This window comes from Spinacia oleracea, chromosome 6 (assembly GCF_020520425.1).
Source record: "Spinacia oleracea cultivar Varoflay chromosome 6, BTI_SOV_V1, whole genome shotgun sequence".
NCBI lineage: Eukaryota > Viridiplantae > Streptophyta > Magnoliopsida > Caryophyllales > Amaranthaceae > Spinacia > Spinacia oleracea.
In genome coordinates this window covers 64,076,079-64,096,748 of record NC_079492.1, presented here as the reverse complement: position 1 = coordinate 64,096,748, position 20,670 = coordinate 64,076,079, and the positions used below count along the sequence as shown (strand labels likewise).

The window sequence follows — 20,670 nt, the reverse complement described above, 5'->3', positions numbered from 1 at the left end:
GGGAATTATGAGCCTATTGTTGAGGCCCAAGCCCAGGAAGAGTAACCTTCCCCTTTCTTAGCAGGCTCACACGCCCACTTACTCATCTTGTCAGGCCGCCCAATTTATTGAACAATTTAATCATATTTTTTGTTTAAACTATGATGTAAATTTTTTTTTAAAAATATCTTGATATAAAATTTTTGGAATGTCTTGATATTTTAATCATTTTTTTTGTTTAAACTATGCACAAGCGGGACACGTAAAATTGTTGCTAAATGGTTTTATTGAACAGTTTCTTTCTGGCGCAAAATAATGAGAAGGTTAAAAAAGATAATAGTAAGAAAACTTCTAAATTGGAACTACTTTAGAATAAAAACTAATTTGGCATAAATCAAAAGTGCTAAAACATCATAAACAAAACGTGATTATATATTATTTTGACACATCACATGAAATTAAAATTTATGTCTAAATAATTGATGGTAGTTTGGAATTACTTTCTAAAAATGGCTCTAATTTTTCTTAACATAACAACATTCACAAAATTGTCCACCATATACACAAAAAGAGAAGTCGAGAATGGGGCCTAATTTTCTTTGGCATGGAGCACTACAATCATTGGATTTATAAGTGCATGGAATGTTTAAAGAAATACAGCCCCCCGTCTCTTTTCCCGTCGCTTGTGTCGACACTTGTCCCATAACCGGAATTCCTGTATCGCATTAAAAAACATTTAAGAACAAATCAAAACAAAAGACCTATACGAGTATGTAGTATACGAAGTACATCATAAGGGGCAACGTACGAACGTGAACGGGGTGTGAAAAATTATATCATACGACATAGTTGTTTTTTTTTTAAAAGGATAGGTACACAGAAGTTAGGATAGTGATAGTCTTCTCGCAAGACTATAATATAGTACGACATAGTTAATTCAAAGACATACTAGTATAATATTTATTGTCGATTTTTAGACTTTCTTAGATTAGTGATGGATCATCCCAAATCCAAACCGACGTAAAAACATGCAATATACTCCATTTTCTTTTAATCATGAAGAGCACTCTAATCTCTCTTTTATGAAAAATCATTTCCATTTTCTTTTAATATGCATATATATACTTCGTATATGATAAATATTTTTCATTGAACACAAGTACTTGGTAAATTTTCGATAGAGAGAACGACGATACATACCAGCTGCATGGGTAAAGAGGATGAGAGACATGGCAAACAAAAGTGTGAAAGAAATCTTTGACGTGCGGATATTCTTAAATGTCATTTTTACTTTTTTTTTTCTTCTGCTTTTATCTTAAAATTTTGTTGATGTGATATATATTAAAATTAAAAGGTTTAATATTTATAATGTTTAGCTTACGGATATGCTAGGAAGAATATGGGATGTTAACATTTACTCTCTTCTAAACTTAGGCGGTTTTATGAAATTATTTCAATGGCTATACAAAATTTATAGCCATTATAATAGTTGTAAATCTTAGCCATTTAATATTTAGGAAAATCTGCTTGTTTGTCCATTTGTTTGACCATAATTAAAGTTGAATGGCAAAAACTTATTTTTGATAAACCTATTTTTTTTAATGTTGTGAAGTATATGTAGTATGTTTTAATACAAACTACATAATGGTGGGTTCTCTTTATTTGAAATTTTAGATTTTTTTAAAAATAAAGGAAAGGTACACGTATCTTTAGTATCCCTATTTTAGGGAAAGATCAATAGATATAGAGAAATACAAAATAAAATAAACTAAAAAAAAACAAACTACAGGAAATAAACTAAAGAAACCAAGCTTCTCGAGGAACCACCAACTGGGTCAAAGATCTAGTTTTCACGATAGACCACCAAGTCAAGAGAGATCGGTCAAACACCATTGAAATTGTATATGGCGAACGATTAATTATACGTAGTAATAGGGTTGAGTGGGGCATAAAGCGGTTATGGAGAGGACGGGGTTTGACTCGAGGTGGGTTGATCAGGTGATTCATTGTGTGTTGTCTATCTCTTTTTCGGGTTTGGTAGTACCGTTTATCTAAAAAGTTTACTTACATAGTAAAGAAACTTGAACTCGGCGATGCGGCAGGATGTGAGGTGTTTCCTCACACATAACAGGGCAACGGCGGTACCATTCAGTTAAAAAAAGTACAATTTCTTTAAAACGAGAGTACCCTTTCGTTTAAAAAAGTACAATTTATTTTTAAAAAAAGAGTATATTTCGTTAAAAAAAAGTACCATTTTTTAAAATACGTACTATTGTTCCATAGAATGGTGTTGTTATGTTTTTACAAAAACATCACAGCATGCCGTTTTTACTTCCTCATATAAACTTATGATGTTTTTGATGCATGTTTTTTTTGGAAATATTTTTTCTTTACTTACCCCAAAAAAAAAAGAATGGACAGTATATATACTGCGATTTGTACTAATGAGTTGTGCGACATAAGATATTACATATTCTTGTTTTTTTTAATGGACATAAGCTTAATTTACTTAAATAAAATTACATATTTGTGAACACCTCAAAATAAAACGAAGAGATAAACTAACGATGTGATTTAACATCTCTTATTTAACATGAGTTTTAATCTCATGACCAAGAGACCGACTTGTAGTAATAATCGGATTAATCGATAGATTGTAAGATGACCTTCCCGTACTTACCCTATTAAGTAAACATACATGTTGGATATATACTGTGGATGACAACTAATTTAGTTAGAAAAAATTTCATAGGGTGGTATCCAATATCTGAAATTAAATCTCATTTATACCATTTGTCACATTATTCCCCAATTTCTTTTAGTACTCCCTCCGTCCCTTTTTATTCTTTACATTTTCCGTTTTTAGTGTCTGACTTTAATCTTTACACTTTGAATATTTACTTTATATTATAACATAAAAGTTCCTAATATTGTGCCAAAAATCGTGCCAAATAATTATTTAAACCAATCAAATTCATTAGGCCTTTAAATCTCTAATACTTTCCCTTTGGAACATTAATTTTTTTACTCATTTACCCAAAATTTTGAATAAAAGTGAAAATATAAGTATTATAAAATATAATTTGTATTGTTTAAGTAAAAAATAAAACTTTGTTCACACTGTTTATCTGTTAAATCGCGCTCATGATACTAAACTTAAAAAATAAAAGGGAACGAAGTGAGTATTAGATACTCCCAGTAGTCACTAAAGGCGAAATGTTAGAGAGCGAAACAAGGCGAAATGTTGAGACCTCGCCGGAAGAGGCAGATCTCATACACCGATCGAACAAGAAGGTGAAACATTACTATGACATAGTGTCTGCAATGGAAACGGAAGAAGAGAGTGGAACACATGTTTCACCTACCCCGGAGGCACCCCAACAGAGGGATGGACATCGACGTTACGGCATGTCATACAGCAATGCCACAGGAGGTATTGGAATGAGTCCCCACGTAGGCTATGGCGGGAACGAATATATGGAAGACATCTCAGATGATGATCAGGGATTAGAAGGTGAAGACGAAGATCCCCTATGCCCAACAATTCAACTATCTAAAGAGGAGAAAGTGAGATTAAGGCAGCCATGGATGAATGCTTTAATTATCAAGTTGTTCGATAGGAGATTACAGTATGAAGACCTAATGAGGAGCTTGAAATATAAATGGTCTTTGAAGGGAGATATATCCTTAACAGATGTGGGATGCTCATACTATGTGGTACGGTTTACAAACATGGAGGATTACGCATTCGTCTTAACCCAAGGACCATGGGTGATCAGTGATAGCTACTTGACGATAAGAAAATGGGTGCCAAACTTTATTCCCGATGAAGAACCAATCAAGGTCGTAATTGCATGGGTTCGTATCCCGAACTTATCAGTCGAATACTTTGATCGTAATTTCTTAATGAAGATAGGGGAGAAGATAGGCAAGGTGATAAAGATAGATAAACATACGGAATCCATGAGTAGAGGACAGTACATTCGACTATGTGTCGAGGTCGATATTACTAAGCCTCTCCTTTCGAAGTTCAGATTAAATGGACGAGTTTGGATGATCCAGTATGAAGGACTACGTCAAATTTTCTTTAAGTGTGGAAAATTAGGACACAAGGAAGATAATTGTCCAAGGTTTGTTGCAACTCAGAACCAGGAGGAAGCAGTCAATGGCACGATTCGTGAACAGTCGAAAAGTTGTCAGGGGACTAAGAGTCCCGTTTCAAAATAACAGTATGGCTCATGGATGCTTGTTCAAATACCGCCACGGAAAAGTCCACAAAAATCCAAAACTAGTTCCAATAAGAAGACCAATGCCACCGTTGATCAACCACAACAGAACTCCAACGCCGGTAAGCCGGCAGACAGACATTGGAAGGAAAAAGTCCAGCCTAATAATCAGGGAACTAAAATCACGGGATCTCGATTTGAGGTACTAGGCCAATATATGGACAAAGACGCTAATATGGGTAACTTTGGAAAGGAGATCGTTCACATCGAAGATTTGGGGGCACAAAATTTGGTTACGATCAAGGAAAAGGAAGTTTTGAAAGATCCTAGCTTGGAGAGGAATATTACAGTCCAAGATATTGGTATGGAAATCCCTTTAATTAAGGAGGATAATACCAATCAAGTTATCCCCACAGTGGATTTAGGTGAGGACTCTTTTGTGTTGGATCACAACTTAACTAAGCAGGACTCGGTGAATACGGAAGACATAGACTTAACTAGTCATGAGACAGTTCGACTTGGCTCAAAGGATTCAGTTTCCTTCAAAGAAAGATGAGGGGTACGTAGTGGTGCTAGTAAGATTACAGCCACTCTAGGACAGGCTAAGAAGAGTTTTAGCCCTAGACCAAAACCTTTTAAGGAAAGCAACCAAACTCCCAAGAATAAAATCGTAGACGCTCGTTGTTTACCATCCCATAATTTAAACGCCCTAGGAAAGGAGAACTCTGCGCAGCGAACCCCTAATTTGATTTTGAACCCGACTTTTGGCTTCTCCCACCCACCCTCAAACCCAAAGTGAGGAAGTCGTCCACCATGAATTCTCTTCAACCACCTACCACGCTAGAGGTCCGAATCCCCCCGGAATGTACAACTTTTCTAGACTATCGAACGGAAGGACCGACAATGGGGTCAGTTCACCCGCTAATCCACAAGGTGGAACTCAACCTCACTTTTTTCCTTCCACCAGTTCATGTTCCGAAGGTTTTGATGTCAACAATTCAAGTACCTATGGAACTAGTTCACCCATTGAAGGCCTTGAGGGAGGCGTTTCAAAGCATTCTGCCTAATGTGCCCCTGCGCATTTATGATAAATACCCTAACTTTCCAATGTTTAATATTTCAATTACAATCATGTTATGGAATGTTCAAGGAGCAGCGAAGCCGGCAGTAGGAAATGGAAACAATACCTTGTTCTGGCTTCAACCATGGGCTACCAGTGTACCTCTCATTAAGAAGGTAACTCGCAGCCCACCTCCTGAGGTATTGAATATGAAGGTACAAGAGATGTGGGATGTGAATGTTGGCTGGAAGCTCGACTTATTTGCTGACCTATTACCTCATGAGTTACTGAAAGTAATTGAATCTTTTGAGTTGCAAGATGATCCAGAAGCAATTGGCAGGATTTATTGGGATGGAGAAGCGTCGGGAGGATTTACCATTAAATCTACACTACAATTAGTTCGAAATGATGACGAGGAAACAAACACAATCCCTTGGCAATATGTATGGAAACTTCAATTTCCCCAGAGAATTCGTTTCTTCCCATGGTTAATGCTCCAGAACAGGTTGATGTCTAACTCGAACAGGTTCATACGTGGTCTCACTGAAAACCCACGATGCAAAACTTGTGGAACCGTTGAAGAGAATATCGATCACATTTTTCGCCAATGTCCAGCTGCAATTAAAGTGTGAAAAAATTTCCTTGGTTCAATAACCACGAGATTTTTTCTAAACCTTTTCTTGAATGGGTAACCTACAACTTGAAAGAAAATAACCAAACTTGGGTGGAGGATTGGCATATTGTGTTTGCTACCACCTTATGGTGGGTGTGGAAATGGAGAAACCTGAGGTGCTTTAATGACAATGTTGATGTTCCCTTCGACCAATACGCGTTCCTCATGGCTAGAGTAGGAGAAATAAAGAGGGCTATGGTAAAGGAGGACTTATTACTGGGAAAAAGGAAGAGAGGAAGGGAGATGATCTTTGTGAGGTGGTTGACTCCAAGAATGGGCTGGGTAAAGCTTAATACAGACGGTGCTTCTAGAGGTAACCCAGGTAATGCTGGTTGTGGTGGACTGATTAGGGGCCCAGGGGGTGAATTACATGAAGTCTTTGCTGCTCGATGTGGGAGCTGCTCGTGCACAAGGGCTGAACTGCTGGGGGTTATGAGGGGACTTGCAGTAGCATGGAATGCTGGCCACAGGAGAGTCCAACTCTCTGTGGATTCAATGGTCGTTGTTCAATTGCGGATGGACACGACCATTCCGAATTCACCTTTCTTTCACATAATCAAGAAATGCAGAAGTATGATAAGAAGACATGGTTGGGAAGTGGCAATCCAACACTGTTATCGTGAAGCAAACAGGGCTGCAGATTGGCTCGCAAACTTTGGAGTTGATATGGAGCAGCGCTTTCACTACTTTGAGGCGATCCCCTCGGATCTTCGAAACGTTTTATTGGAGGATTTGAGTGGAATGACAATTGCAAGAATAGTCTCTGCTCTTGCAGCTTGAAGGCAGCAATCCTTAGTTTTTTGCTTTTATTTCCTTCTTGTACTGTTTTTATTTCCTGGTTTGTTTGTTGTTTAGGTGTGTTTTGTGCCCCTCTCTCTTCACCAAAAAAAAAGATACTCCCTCTATTTCTATTTGTTTACCACATTTACCATTTGTGTCCTTCCCCCAAAAAATTGTCCCTTTACAATAAATGTTCTTGAAACCACAACTTTAATTACTCTCACATAAAAATACCAAATACATTTGATCGTATCCACCACTTTTGTTTTTTCTCAATTCACTCACCCATTTTTAATAAAGCAAATTTATTTTATACTCCCTCCGTCCCAAAATATAGTGGCTGTTTTCCTAAAATGGTGTCCCTAAATGATGTGCCTATTTCTATTTTAAATCATTTATTTTTACCCATAATATCCTCATGCACTAATTGTAATTTCAATATTGTCCTAAAAAATCAGAATTTTTACTTTGAAAATTGCACTTTTTGACTTTTATTCAACCCATGTTCTTGATTTTTGTCTTTTTAAGGCCCATTTATTATGTGTACACATTTAATCTCTAATTTCTCTCTCTATAAAAGCCACCTTTTTTTATCATAAAAAAGGACTCTATAAAAGCCACCTAAATGTACTTTATCTTGGAAAGTACAAATAACTATTCTTTTATTACCAATGTTATCCTTTACCTTAATAACTGTGATTTTGGTCAAACGAGTACTATATTATGGGGCAGAAGGAGTAGGAAGTAGGACAAACAATAAAAGACAAAGGAGTATCTTTCATACATATCTTCCCAAATCAGCATAAGTTATACAACTACTGGTTGCCTTTTTTCTACTTCAACTATGAGTACCCACGTTGACATGCCATATACAAGTGATACAACTACTGGTTGCCTTTTTTCTTCTCTTTTTTATGATCGAAAATTTTCTAATTGGTCAATGGTCATTTAATTGTGTCTTCCGAGTGTGTCTTCCGAGGGTATATTATACGGAGTATAATATAATGGTATATTTGTCATATATGTGTAAGCGGTGGATCCAGGATGATATGATAGGGCGGGCCAACACTTTATTGATTTTTACAATAATATGATATCATTAAACTGCTATACTCTAAATTAAAGTAACTTTTTTATATAAAATCTTCACACAAAAATTACTCCGTAGATATCTTAGTTTTGCAGTTACTTAGTGACAAACATATATATTAGAAAACAATCACATAGAATAAATATGGCATGTATAAAAATTAAAAACTTGAATATTATTACTCATATAATAAAAAGGTTTTTTTTTTTTTAACCAAATACAAAGAATCACCGATCGATACTTTAAGGGAAAAAAATGGAAACAATTTGGTTATTTGAAGTAAGAATTTCAAAGGTAAAAACAAGGTCGTATTCAAAAGCAAAAAAATCGAGGAAATGGATCGCACCCCGCATATTGACAACTTATGAATATTTTCTTCATTGGCGTTGAACCATCGCAGCTACGCAGCATATAGTTATATTAATTCGGTAAAAAGGTATATAAAAGTTATAAACGTTTTCTGCTATGGGGCGGGCCAAGGCCCGGGTAGGCCCCCCCTTGGATCCGCATGGTGTTCTACACTTCTACCGGCATCAAAGCATACCGGTACAACTCCACTTAAGTTAAACTAACCTGCAGATATTTCGGTCATAAAAGGTAATTATTCCTTTTCGGTGCATTATGTGAGTCCTTAACGACATTATTATGGTGCCACGTGATCATCGATCGCCAAGAGGTCACTATCAGACAGATCACTATCCTATGAGGAGAAGTATACTCGACCGTATAATCTGGTTTGTCTATATAAAAAGGACCTCTTTTATTGCTATGAGGTACGAAACACTTAAACACTCAACTCAATTACTGCTTAGTTAACCCTAACTACATTCAATAATCTTATTTAAGCATCAGAGGGGGTATCATCGAATCACCCCCGAGGCTAGTTAGTCTATTCTATTGTGTAGATCCCAGTCGGCGATTACAATAGATTTCATAGTCCTACAGACAGCTGTTCCCACTCCACACCCGGAACAATTGGCGCTAGAAGGAGGGGATCTCATCCATCTTAACGGTTAAACAACTAACATGTATCTCTCAGCGAAAGACAACAGTAAAAAATCTAAAAAGAGTCAAGAAAAAGTAACAACTTCACAGTTAGTAGGAATTGCAAAACTCCAACCGGCATCTACCATTCCAACAATCCTCATACCAACGCAACCGATAATAAGTCTGATGATAAGGAACATCTTAGAAGTCGGCCCCAGAGGGGGTAACTGTGGAGGATGACTATGAAGAAGTTGAGAGGGAAATTCCTGTTAGGGAGCAACTCCACACACCTCTTGCGCAGACACTAACAGATCAGTTGTCACCCCTCTCGGCAATATTCACTGGCTAGCAGTTAAAAACACTATCAATTGTCATAGCGGCATTATTAGAGCTAACTCCTGCTCAAAACTCAGGCGAAGGGGTTAACGATGGCGAAACAAAACCTATAACACCCCATGCGCCGGTCAAAAATCATCTATCATCCCTCAATCAGGAAAATACAACACACAAAAAAAGCACCCCAACCCAATCGAAACAAAAGAGCTCGAAGCTGAGCAATAGTCATCCCCAATAGCCGAGCGTAGAGCTCCAATATTCCAAGTTTCCAGATGGCCAACAATCCAGGCAAAAGACTCTCCTTTGTGCAGGGAAATTCTGGAGGAAAGGATGGAAAAAATTAAAATGCCTACAGGCAAATATGAAGGCTCAACAGATCCAGAGGATCACTGCACCACCTTTGACCAACATATGATGCTTTACACAGATTCTGACGCCATGTGGTGTAAGGTGTTCCCATCTATTTTTCTCGGTGTGGCGGCTAGTTGGTACAAAGGGATAGAGGCCAATTCCATATACAGCTTCAGGCGGCTACAAGCGGCGTTCTTGGCACGCTTCGTGAGCAAGCAGAAACGAAAGAAGATGTCAGGGGAATTGTTGTCATTTGTCCAACGAGACAGAGAATTTCGGAGGGACTACCTCACCCATTTTAACAATGAATCGATTACCATCCTGAATTTACAACAAGAGGTGGCATTCTTGGCACTAATGAGAGGAATGCATGACTGCGAGTTCAAAAAATATCTCAGCAGAAAGTCATACACGAACCTGGGAGACGTTATGCATAAAGAGAACGAGTACATAAGGGGAGATGAGATGATGAGAATCTCAAACATCACCACCCCAGCCGGCAACAATTCAGGTTACATTTCAGGCTATAACAACAATCAGCAGCCGGCAAAAGGAAATAATCCGAGTAACAGTCAAGGAGGTAACAACAACTACAATCAAAATAATAACCAGGGAAGAGGTAATTTCAAGAAAGATACCGGAGGAAACAATAACCCCCAGGGAGGAAGAGCCCGAAAAGAAGAAGAGAGGTTCGCGGATTTTTTTGATAATTATACTCCGTTAAATACAGCGAGAACCACAATCTACAACATCAATGACAAAATGGATGGTTGGAAAAAGCCGCCACCAATGATGAGTAGGGAAAGAAATGTCAAAAAAAATTGTGACTTCCACAACGAACATGGTCATCACACAGAGGACTGCAGGGACCTCAAGGATAATATTGAGGACATGGTAAAAAAATGGTACTTCTTGCAATATAGAGCGAGGAAAGGAAACATCAATTATAATTCGGTTGGAAACAGCGGTGGAGGATCTTACCGACCACCTCAACAACAACATCAGCAACAATATCCTTAAATTAAACAAGTGCTAGAGAAGAACAGAAAGGCAATGGAAAAAAGCCAGTATTATTTGTCATCAGTGGTGGCCCTGTACATGGAGGGATAGTAAGCGGCGCCAGTAGATGTTTAGAGGAGCACCGGCACATGGTTAACTACCATAGCACACGAGTATGGCCAAAGCCGTCAAGCATGCCGACAATGACCTTTTTGGAGGCAGATTGCAGGGGCATCATCTTCCCACATGATAACCCATTGGCCTTGACTTTAGACATTGCAAACTCCGACGTAAATTGAGTGTTGATAGACGGAGGTAGCTCGGCAAATATTATATTATGGGAGGAATTCAAACAGTTGCACATACAAGAGGAGGAACTTACAAGAGTAAGTTATCCAGTGATCAGATTTTCAGAGTCCACAGTTTATCCAACGGGTAGCATTAGGCTACCGGTAAGAATTGGAGACAATTTTGAGGCACGTGATCTCATAGTAGATTTCTTGATCATCAAAGTACCGACATCATACAATGTGATCATCGGTCGTCCTTTCATACACGACGCGCAAGCAACAGTATCCACATACAACCTAATGATGATATACATGTCCAATCTAGAAAAACCGGCAAAGATAAGGGGGAGTCAGGAGGCAGCGAGATCATGCTATTTAACAGTGTTGAAAACACCAGGAAGAATGGTACCAAAAATAAACGTGACAAGGGAAACCAACGCAAAAAGAGGGAGAGCAGACTTCAACATGGAACACTTTGATGAAAGACCGATAATGAAGGAAATAATGCCCTTGGTCCAAGTATGCATTCTATGTTAAGTCTAATAAATGCGGTTCAGTATTAATTAACAAGTTAATAATTCAGTGAGATCAAGTGAGCTGAATGCCTAGCTAGAGGCCGCTTCAGTTCAAGTGGAATTAATGATATTAATCCACAGCTTACTCTTGACTGAACCCGTAGGGTCACACAAATAGTACGTAAACGGATTAAGTATTTAATGGCATTAAATACTCCATCTATGGATATTCGGAATCGACGGATCTTGGTTTCAGTGGGAGCTGAGATCGTCACAGGCAAGAAATGAATACTCCGGAAACGATGATATTGCCGGAAACGGAAATATGGATCGTATCGGAAATATAAATATTATCCAAGTCGTAGATGTTGCCGGAAACGGAAACATGGTACGTATCGGAAAATATTATCGGAAATGGAAATATTGCCGGAATCGGAAATATTGCCGGAAACGGAAATATTGTCGGAATCGGAAATATTATCGGAATCGGAAAATAATTCCGGAAACGGAAATATTAAATATTTTTTCGAAACGGAAAATTAATTCCGGAATCGGAAATATTAAATGTTGTTCGTATCGGAAATGAATTCCGGAATCGGGAATTTAATCGGAAGCGTATCGTACGAATTAGCATCGGACGAGGCCCGCTAGACGAAGGCCCAGCACGAAGCCAGGCCATCGCCTAGCGAGCCGCACGCAGCAAACGCACGCCTCGACCAGGTCCAGCGCAAGGCCAGGCCCAGCCAAGGGCGCGCGCGCACGCAGCACCGCACATGGGTTGTGCGGTTGTCGTGGGCCGCAAGGCCTGCGCGGGTGCACGGCTTGTACGATGCGTGTGCGGGAAATCCTAATTCTATTAGGATTCGTGCGAAGATTAAAATCCTAATCTTATTAGAATTGCTTTGTTATTTTGTAACGCCCCGACCTCTAAATCACTCATTAAAGCATAATTAGCAGCGGAATTAACCTAATTTGGTCGGGACATTACCTGCCTTAATTCTCTCTTGGAAATTACAAGGCAACATCATACATAAGCCATAAAAACCTCCAATCTAATATAATAATCCTTTATATTCCCAAAATATAAGTACATAAATTACTAAAAGTCTTTAATTAAACTATTAAAACATTAAGCATAAACTAGGTGAATAATATAATAGTGAAATCCTCGCCACTACTCGTTCCCATCGTTCCCAGCGGTACCTAAAACAGAAAACAAAATAACGGTGAGCCGAAGACTCAGTAACGAACTATTCTAGCAACGTAAATTCATTTCAATTCATTTTATTTAATAACACAGGGAGAATAGAATAATGTAAAACATTTTATAAAGTCCTTTATTTAATTCATTCATAACTTTTGGGTGCACATGCTAGTCGTGGCAAGTATGACATGGTGGAACGTCTTCCACGATGGACCGCTGTCCATAAACATGGGGCCTTGGCCCGAAAACATGAGAGCCTTGGCTCAATGGGCGGATGCCCCATGGGTACATGCATGACCGAGAATCGTAACCTGTGAACATATACTGCCAAACGGACTAGGAATTTCACTTTCATTTATCATGTTTCGTTTGATTTTACATTTTAGTCTTTTTACTTCAGTTGAAGTAACATAATTCCTTTGGATCATAAGATCAAACATCCTTTCTTTCATGGTTTCTTATAAACAGCATTTTATAAGAAATTCAATCAATCATCATAGCATTTTATAATCAATCATAAAATAAGGAATAATTCAAATTATATTATAATAAATTATTCAATAAAATCATACTTCATTTCCCGCAATTCATAAAACATGTCAAAACATTCATTTAATAAATCAATCATACATTGTAATTTCATAATCACATTTATAAGGGAATTGCGGGTACTAGCAATAGCCGTTACCTAACTCCGCGATTTCCTAGGGATTTTCCTTGGTTCGTTCGTCCTGAGCTCCGAGTTCAATTCTTTCAAAATATTAAATCATTGAATTAGTACTAAATCGATAAATAATTTAAAATCAATATTTTATAAATCATAACCTTTATAAATCAAGAATTTTATAAATAACGAATTTTAATATAAATATAATTTCATAACTTAATGAAAATATTATTAATTGAAATTTTAATCGAATATATATTTATTTCATAAATCGGTTTTCATGAAAATCTTATTTAAATTCTGTTTTTGTTAATTCAAGATAATAATTTATTTTAGTAAAATCCATATTTGATAATTAAACCTGAAAAATAATAACGATTTATTAGTAAATAATTATATCATAAAAAAAACAATATTAAAACATGAAAATTAATAGTTAGAGAATCTGAAATTTAATAGTTAGGAAATCTGAAATAGTAATTCAAAGTTTAACTCACCAAAGGCCCAAGCTAGAATAGCCCAACTCAAGTATGGATTTGATGTGAATAAAATTCAAGGTTTCAAGAAACCTGATTTTCGGTTCTTTTGGGAAAGGGAATAGAAACAGGGGAGGGGGCACGAAGAAGAGCAGGGGAGGAAAGAGAGGAGGAAGGAAGGGAAAGGTGGTCGGCTGGGCGGCTCGGTGTCGGATGCGACGGTGAGGTGGTGGTTGTGCGGTGGACGAACGACAAGAGAGAAGAGGTAGGGGTACGACAGAGCAGAGCACAGGGAAGAGGGGGGGGAAGAAGGTGGCCGACTGGGTGTCTGGCTGGGCGTCGCAGATGGGTTGCGACGGTGATGGCGGTGGTTTGGTGGCAGAGGAACGGCGAGGGAGACAGAAAATGGAGCACGAAGTGAGTGAAAACAGGGGAAATTCGGGTTTGTTTCTGGGTGGTTTTGGGCGGCGGCTTGCCGGAATTGAGGGCGGAGGTGGTTGACGAGATGGCGAGGGTGGCTGGAGGTGGTGGTGTGTGGTGTGGTGTTGGTGCGGGTGGTGCAGCGAAGAGAAAAGGGGAGAGGCAGGGGAGTGCGAAGCGGGGAAGCAGGGGACGGTGGTTGAGTACGGTGGTGTTTCTGGCTGGCCGAGTGGTGCTGGGGTGGTGGTCGAACAGTGGTGGGAATGGTGGTGGTCGGTGGCTGTTGTGGTGGTTAATGGTGGTTGCAGCACGGTGGTGCCGTGAAAGGAAGAAGGAGGGAAGCTTTGGTGGGTTGTTGGTTCGAAACAGAGAGGAGAATTAGAATTGAAAATTGGTTTTGATTTTGTGATGTTGAATTCCAATTGGTACTATGACTGATTTGTATAGTCAAGAAGATTGAATGGAAAGGAAAAGTCCTTGGTCTCCAAGGCAGGAATGTAGACAGAATTCAAGGAAAGGAGTGGAAACATACGTGGAGAGGGGGAAGAAGAAGAGAAATGGAATTTTTCTCTTTCAAGGGCATTTTTGTAATTTCACAAGATTAGGCTAAAATTCTGAAAAAAATTGGTTTCTATTTTTAGGAAATTAATTAGAATAGAGATGTTTAATTAAAACTAAGTTTCAAGATAATCTTTTATAAAAATATCGTTAACGAAAAATAAATTTAGTTTTTGAATAGAATAAGAACGTTTCGAAATTATTTAAAAATCCGAAATAATTAACGAAATAACTAAAATAAATAGCTTAAACTCGTAACTTTTTAAATTAAATCATGGAATCTGAAAAATAATAAATCGTGTAATAATATTAAAAATTCAAGTGAAGTAAACTTCGTTAATTAAAATAAAGTTCGAATTTAGGATTTAAAAACGGTTTTAAGCTAAATAAAAATAATTAAGCATAATTAATCGAGTTTTAAAAATTCGGGGTATTACATTTTTACCCCCTTAGAAAAAGTTTCGTCCTCGAAACTTGAAAATTAGATTTATAAAAATGATTGTTGAAAATTGAAAACGGTTGAATAAAGGTACGATGTTTTATTTTAAAACCAAGATCTCAAAATTTTATTTCAATCCCGACAATGTCTAGCCTCCATTCCGCCATCATCTCTTAGGATTCCGCTTCAACTCGAGACCTAGAATCAAAGAGTAAAGAATGCAAAAGGGGCAAAATTTATGTATTGATCCTTAATCGTCATTAAGGTCAATTACATTTCGCCATCGCCTTTCGTATCTCCACTTGATTTCATATAATAGGGTCGAGGAGCAAAGAACATAAAAGGGGCAAACTTGTTAGCATAGACTAGGTTCCCGTTTTACTTTGTGAGATCCTGTTTGAAAATATTTTCCACCAAAAATAGTAGTTTTTAATGCAAAATTGTAATTCTGTAAATGTGTGTATATATAATGAAAATAAATTTTTATCTATCAATTGCAATACTCAAATAGTTGTAAAAGTTATTTATTATAATAATAATCTCGTACTCTGAGCTCAGGAGAACTTCCATCGGAGACGACTTCCATGAATAACAATTAGATTACCAGTACAATCATGTTAGCCTAAACATAATCCATATCATAGAGACATAGTTCATAATTGAAAATTTCAAATTCAACATAAGCATAACATTATAACATTCATAACATTCATAATCATTTGATCTAACACACGAGCATGGTCGATTCGTAACACGTTTACATAAAACATCGCGACTTATATCATTCTTAGGCGACTATTGGGAGATATTGCGTTTTCGTTTGCTCTTGAGCTTCTTGCTGCAGGAATCTTGCCGTTGACTTTCTTTATTCGATTTGTTTTGATTCCGATCTCCGATCTTTCTTCTATGTTGAATAACTTCGTTAACTGCGTTCGTTGCAGGGGTTCGGGTCCAATCACGTGACTAGAATTATATCGTTAGACATACGACTTGGTTACTTATCCTTAGGTCGAAAAATCTCGTATTTTGCGGAGAATGCTAAGCCATCACACATGCCTTTATCATAAACAATCTAACTTCTAGAAAACTTAGTTCAGACTACTTGGTTTTACAGACATGTCATTTTGTCAATTTCTATTCTCAACTCCATTGCATTCCTTAATCATTCATAATTCTTTTCGAATTTCATTACATTCATTGATATCATCAACCTGATGGACAGAATCCTCGATAACTTATTTCAATGCTTTATATGCAAACTCAATTCCATGTCCTCACTATAAATCATACTTTTCCTCACAACATTTTGCAAAATCCTACATTCTCTAGTTCAACTTTTCTTTTATGGAGATAATCAAGCGTCCTTTCAGATAACTACAATCCCTATAAATGATGCGGAAAGGTAAACCAAGAATACCATCAACCTTATTGAAAGACTAGTTCTTGATAACTTCTTTTATAATTCTCATAACTTCATTTTGTAACCTCAATTTCATCTTTTCACCACAAATCATGTTTGGTTGCGCATAATATTCTTGCATAACTTTTAAAATTCTAGCTTAGCTTCCTTAACATATCCGAAAATACACTTAGGTACTTACAACCATAGAATAATCATTATAAAGGGTGCGGAATAGTAACTCAAAAATCAATTATACTCGCACGCTTTAAACCTTGAATAACCTTGATTTAATCGGTGACTCGCCACTTAAAATACAAACTTATGTACCCTATCGTTAAACCTTATCGACAGACTAATTCTTGATAGCTTATTTTGGTAAAATCCTCAAGATCTTATTCATGGATCAACTCAACTAGATCTCTTATCATAACTCATGTTGGGTTCATAACTTTTCTGTATAACTTCTTAGCTTCCTTACTCAATCATCTTCTAGATAATAGACTTTAGTACTTATAAACATCAAAATATTCATCGGAAAGGTAACCCAAGAATCACTTTTGTTCATAACTTTAACACTTTAAAATTCGAATAATCTTAACATAATTAGTGATCAACCACAACCTTATGCTTGTTTCGTACTCCTAACTTTTATACTATTCTTAAAGATTTCGCAACCATCAAAATTCCTCAAAACCATTCATATCAACAAAATCCTTGAGTTCGCACCGTGCTAAACTTAACTTCTTCAAAAATATAATGCTTAACTTTGACTAGTCTATCTAGGGTAGAAAACTCATAACATGACATGTGACGGTAAACATAAAATCAAGGGAAGTTCGATTCTAAAGCGAGAGAGAGAAAATCAAGATAATATCAGCGTTGGCGTCATCTTTGTCCTTTATCATGTAATCCCTTACGTATATTGACGGGCGTGATAGTTTTAGCATTGTTGTTGTTGTTTCGTTCATGATTGGTCGAGGTTGATGTTCCGGTATTCGTTGGAGGTGGTTTAGGACAATCTTTATCAAAATGATCTTTTCCTTGACATCGATAAGAAGTATTCGTTTTTCGCACGATATTCGCTTCCATTCGTTCGAGCATGTCGAAAGTCTCGAGTAGTTGATCCATATGATTGATCTAGTCTTTTAAATTCCATCGAATTGGCTTGCGATCATAGATTGGTGGATTCAAAGGTGAAAACTTCTTAAATAGTGACGCTTTTCCGTTCGCATTAGTGACTTTCTTTTTCCGAGAATCTTTGACCACTTTAGTTGACAACGTACTTGCAGTTCCTAACCGTTCCATCATCTCTTTGGGATCTTCCATAGATTAGTCGTCATAGAAATCATCATAGGAAACATCATTCTGGGAGACGTCATCGTGAATGTTGCGCTTTGATGTGAGCTTCGTTCGTGGTATCGTTGGTAAGTTCAATAATCGATATTTCGCATAACATATTTAATCAAGAAAACATCAATAACATAAGAAATGAATCCCTTTTATCCCGTGCGTTCCTACGCTCACACTCATTTCATTTTAACTTGACTTGATTTTAACATATTCTTTTTAACTTATTCCTTAAAACTCTTTGCTTAAAGCCTATTGAATTCTACTATGCGCAAAACCCGTAAGGTTTAGCACTTATGATCCAGAACCTTGGCTCTGAATACCAAACTGTAACGCCCCGACCTCTAAATCACTCATTAAAGCATAATTAGCAGCGGAATTAACCTAATTTGGTCGGGACATTACCTGCCTTAATTCTCTCTTGGAAATTACAAGGCAACATCATACATAAGCCATAAAAACCTCCAATCTAATATAATAATCCTTTATATTCCCAAAATATAAGTACATAAATTACTAAAAGTCTTTAATTAAACTATTAAAACATTAAGCATAAACTAGGTGAATAATATAATAGTGAAATCCTCGCCACTACTCGTTCCCATCGTTCCCAGCGGTACCTAAAACAGAAAACAAAATAGCGGTGAGCCGAAGACTCAGTAACGAACTATTCTAGCAACGTAAATTCATTTCAATTCATTTTATTTAATAACACAGGGAGAATAGAATAATGTAAAACATTTTATAAAGTCCTTTATTTAATTCATTCATAACTTTTGGGTGCACATGCTAGTCGTGGCAAGTATGACATGGTGGAACGTCTTCCACGATGGACCGCTGTCCATAAACATGAGAGCCTTGGCTCAATGGGCGGATGCCCCATGGGTACATGCATGACCGAGAATCGTAACCTGTGAACATATACTGCCAAACGGACTAGGAATTTCACTTTCATTTATCATGTTTCGTTTGATTTTACATTTTAGTCTTTTTACTTCAGTTGAAGTAACATAATTCCTTTGGATCATAAGATCAAACATCCTTTCTTTCATGGTTTCTTATAAACAGCATTTTATAAGAAATTCAATCAATCATCATAGCATTTTATAATCAATCATAAAATAAGGAATAATTCAAATTATATTATAATAAATTATTCAATAAAATCATACTTCATTTCCCGCAATTCATAAAACATGTCAAAACATTCATTTAATAAATCAATCATACATTGTAATTTCATAATCACATTTATAAGGGAATTGCGGGTACTAGCAATAGCCGTTACCTAACTCCGCGATTTCCTAGGGATTTTCCTTGGTTCGTTCGTCCTGAGCTCCGAGTTCAATTCTTTCAAAATATTAAATCATTGAATTAGTACTAAATCGATAAATAATTTAAAATCAATATTTTATAAATCATAACCTTTATAAATCAAGAATTTTATAAATAACGAATTTTAATATAAATATAATTTCATAACTTAATGAAAATATTATTAATTGAAATTTTAATCGAATATATATTTATTTCATAAATCGGTTTTCATGAAAATCTTATTTAAATTCTGTTTTTGTTAATTCAAGATAATAATTTATTTTAGTAAAATCCATATTTGATAATTAAACCTGAAAAATAATAACGATTTATTAGTAAATAATTATATCATAAAAAAAACAATATTAAAACATGAAAATTAATAGTTAGAGAATCTGAAATTTAATAGTTAGGAAATCTGAAATAGTAATTCAAAGTTTAACTCACCAAAGGCCCAAGTTAGAATAGCCCAACTCAAGTATGGATTTGATGTGAATAAAATTCAAGGTTTCAAGAAACCTGATTTTCGGTTCTTCTGGGAAAGGGAATAGAAACAGGGGAGGGGGCACGAAGAAGAGCAGGGGAGGAAAGAGAGGAGGAAGGAAGGGAAAGGTGGTCGGCTGGGCGGCTCGGTGTCGGATGCGACGGTGAGGGTGGTGGTTGTGCGGTGGACGAACGACAAGAGAGAAGAGGTAGGGGTACGACAGAGCAGAGCACAGGGAAGAGGGGGGGGGGGGAGAAGGTGGCCGACTAGGTGTCTGGCTGGGCGTCGCAGATGGGTTGCGACGGTGATGGCGGTGGTTTGGTGGCAGAGGAACGGCGAGGGAGACAGAAAATGGAGCACGAAGTGAGTGAAAACAGGGGAAATTCGGGTTTGTTTCTGGGTGGTTTTGGGCGGCGGCACGCCGGAATTGAGGGCGGAGGTGGTTGACGAGATGGCGAGGGTGGCTGGAGGTGGTGGTGTGTGGTGTGGTGTTGGTGCGGGTGGTGCAGCGAAGAGAAAAGGGGAGAGGCAGGGGAGTGCGAAGCGGGGAAGCAGGGGACGGTGGTTGAGTACGGTGGTGTTTCTGGCTGGCCGAGTGGTGCTGGGGTGGTGGTCGAACAGTGGTGGGAATGGTGGTGGTCGGTGGCTGTTGTGGTGGTTAATGGTGGTTGCAGCACGGTGGTGCCGTGAAAGGAAGAAGGAGGGAAGCTTTGGTGGGTTGTTGGTTCGAAACAGAGAGGAGAATTAGAATTGAAAATTGGTTTTGATTTTGTGATGTTGAATTCCAATTGGTACTATGACTGATTTGTATAGTCAAGAAGATTGAATGGAAAGGAAAAGTCCTTGGTCTCCAAGGCAGGAATGTAGACAGAATTCAAGGAAAGGAGTGGAAACATACGTGGAGAGGGGGAAGAAGAAGAGAAATGGAATTTTTCTCTTTCAAGGGCATTTTTGTAATTTCACAAGATTAGGCTAAAATTCTGAAAAAAATTGGTTTCTATTTTTAGGAAATTAATTAGAATAGAGATGTTTAATTAAAACTAAGTTTCAAGATAATCTTTTATAAAAAT

At 37.3% G+C, this 20,670-nt stretch overlaps 1 protein-coding gene and 3 long non-coding RNA genes across 4 annotated transcripts; 1 reads left to right on the top strand and 3 right to left on the bottom strand.

Annotated features, from left to right (window-relative positions):
- Positions 1-390: 390 nt before the first annotated feature.
- LOC130463923 (uncharacterized) lies at positions 391-1,523 on the bottom strand. Its single transcript, XR_008924138.1, has 2 exons — positions 1,180-1,523; positions 391-694 (listed from the first exon to the last, which is right to left on the bottom strand). It is a non-coding gene; the product is annotated as an uncharacterized lncRNA (long non-coding RNA).
- Positions 1,524-9,476: 7,953 nt separating this feature from the next.
- On the top strand, positions 9,477-10,502 carry LOC110803745 (uncharacterized). Its single transcript, XM_022009277.2, has one exon. The coding sequence runs from the start codon at positions 9,477-9,479 to the stop codon at positions 10,500-10,502; it is 1,026 nt and encodes a 341-aa protein (XP_021864969.2).
- A 1,815-nt stretch (positions 10,503-12,317) lies between these two features.
- Positions 12,318-13,591, bottom strand: LOC130462854 (uncharacterized). The gene is made up of 2 exons (XR_008923685.1): positions 13,179-13,591; positions 12,318-12,489 (listed from the first exon to the last, which is right to left on the bottom strand). It is a non-coding gene; the product is annotated as an uncharacterized lncRNA (long non-coding RNA).
- Positions 13,592-18,247: 4,656 nt separating this feature from the next.
- Positions 18,248-20,409, bottom strand: LOC130462793 (uncharacterized). The gene is made up of 3 exons (XR_008923588.1): positions 19,564-20,409; positions 19,088-19,149; positions 18,248-18,419 (listed from the first exon to the last, which is right to left on the bottom strand). It is a non-coding gene; the product is annotated as an uncharacterized lncRNA (long non-coding RNA).
- Between the last annotated feature and the right edge of the window lie 261 nt (positions 20,410-20,670).

Excerpts from the sequence above, each read along its gene's own strand:
- LOC110803745 (XM_022009277.2), top strand. The coding sequence starts at position 9,477 with ATGCCTACAGGCAAATATGAAGGCTCAACAGATCCAGAGGATCACTGC.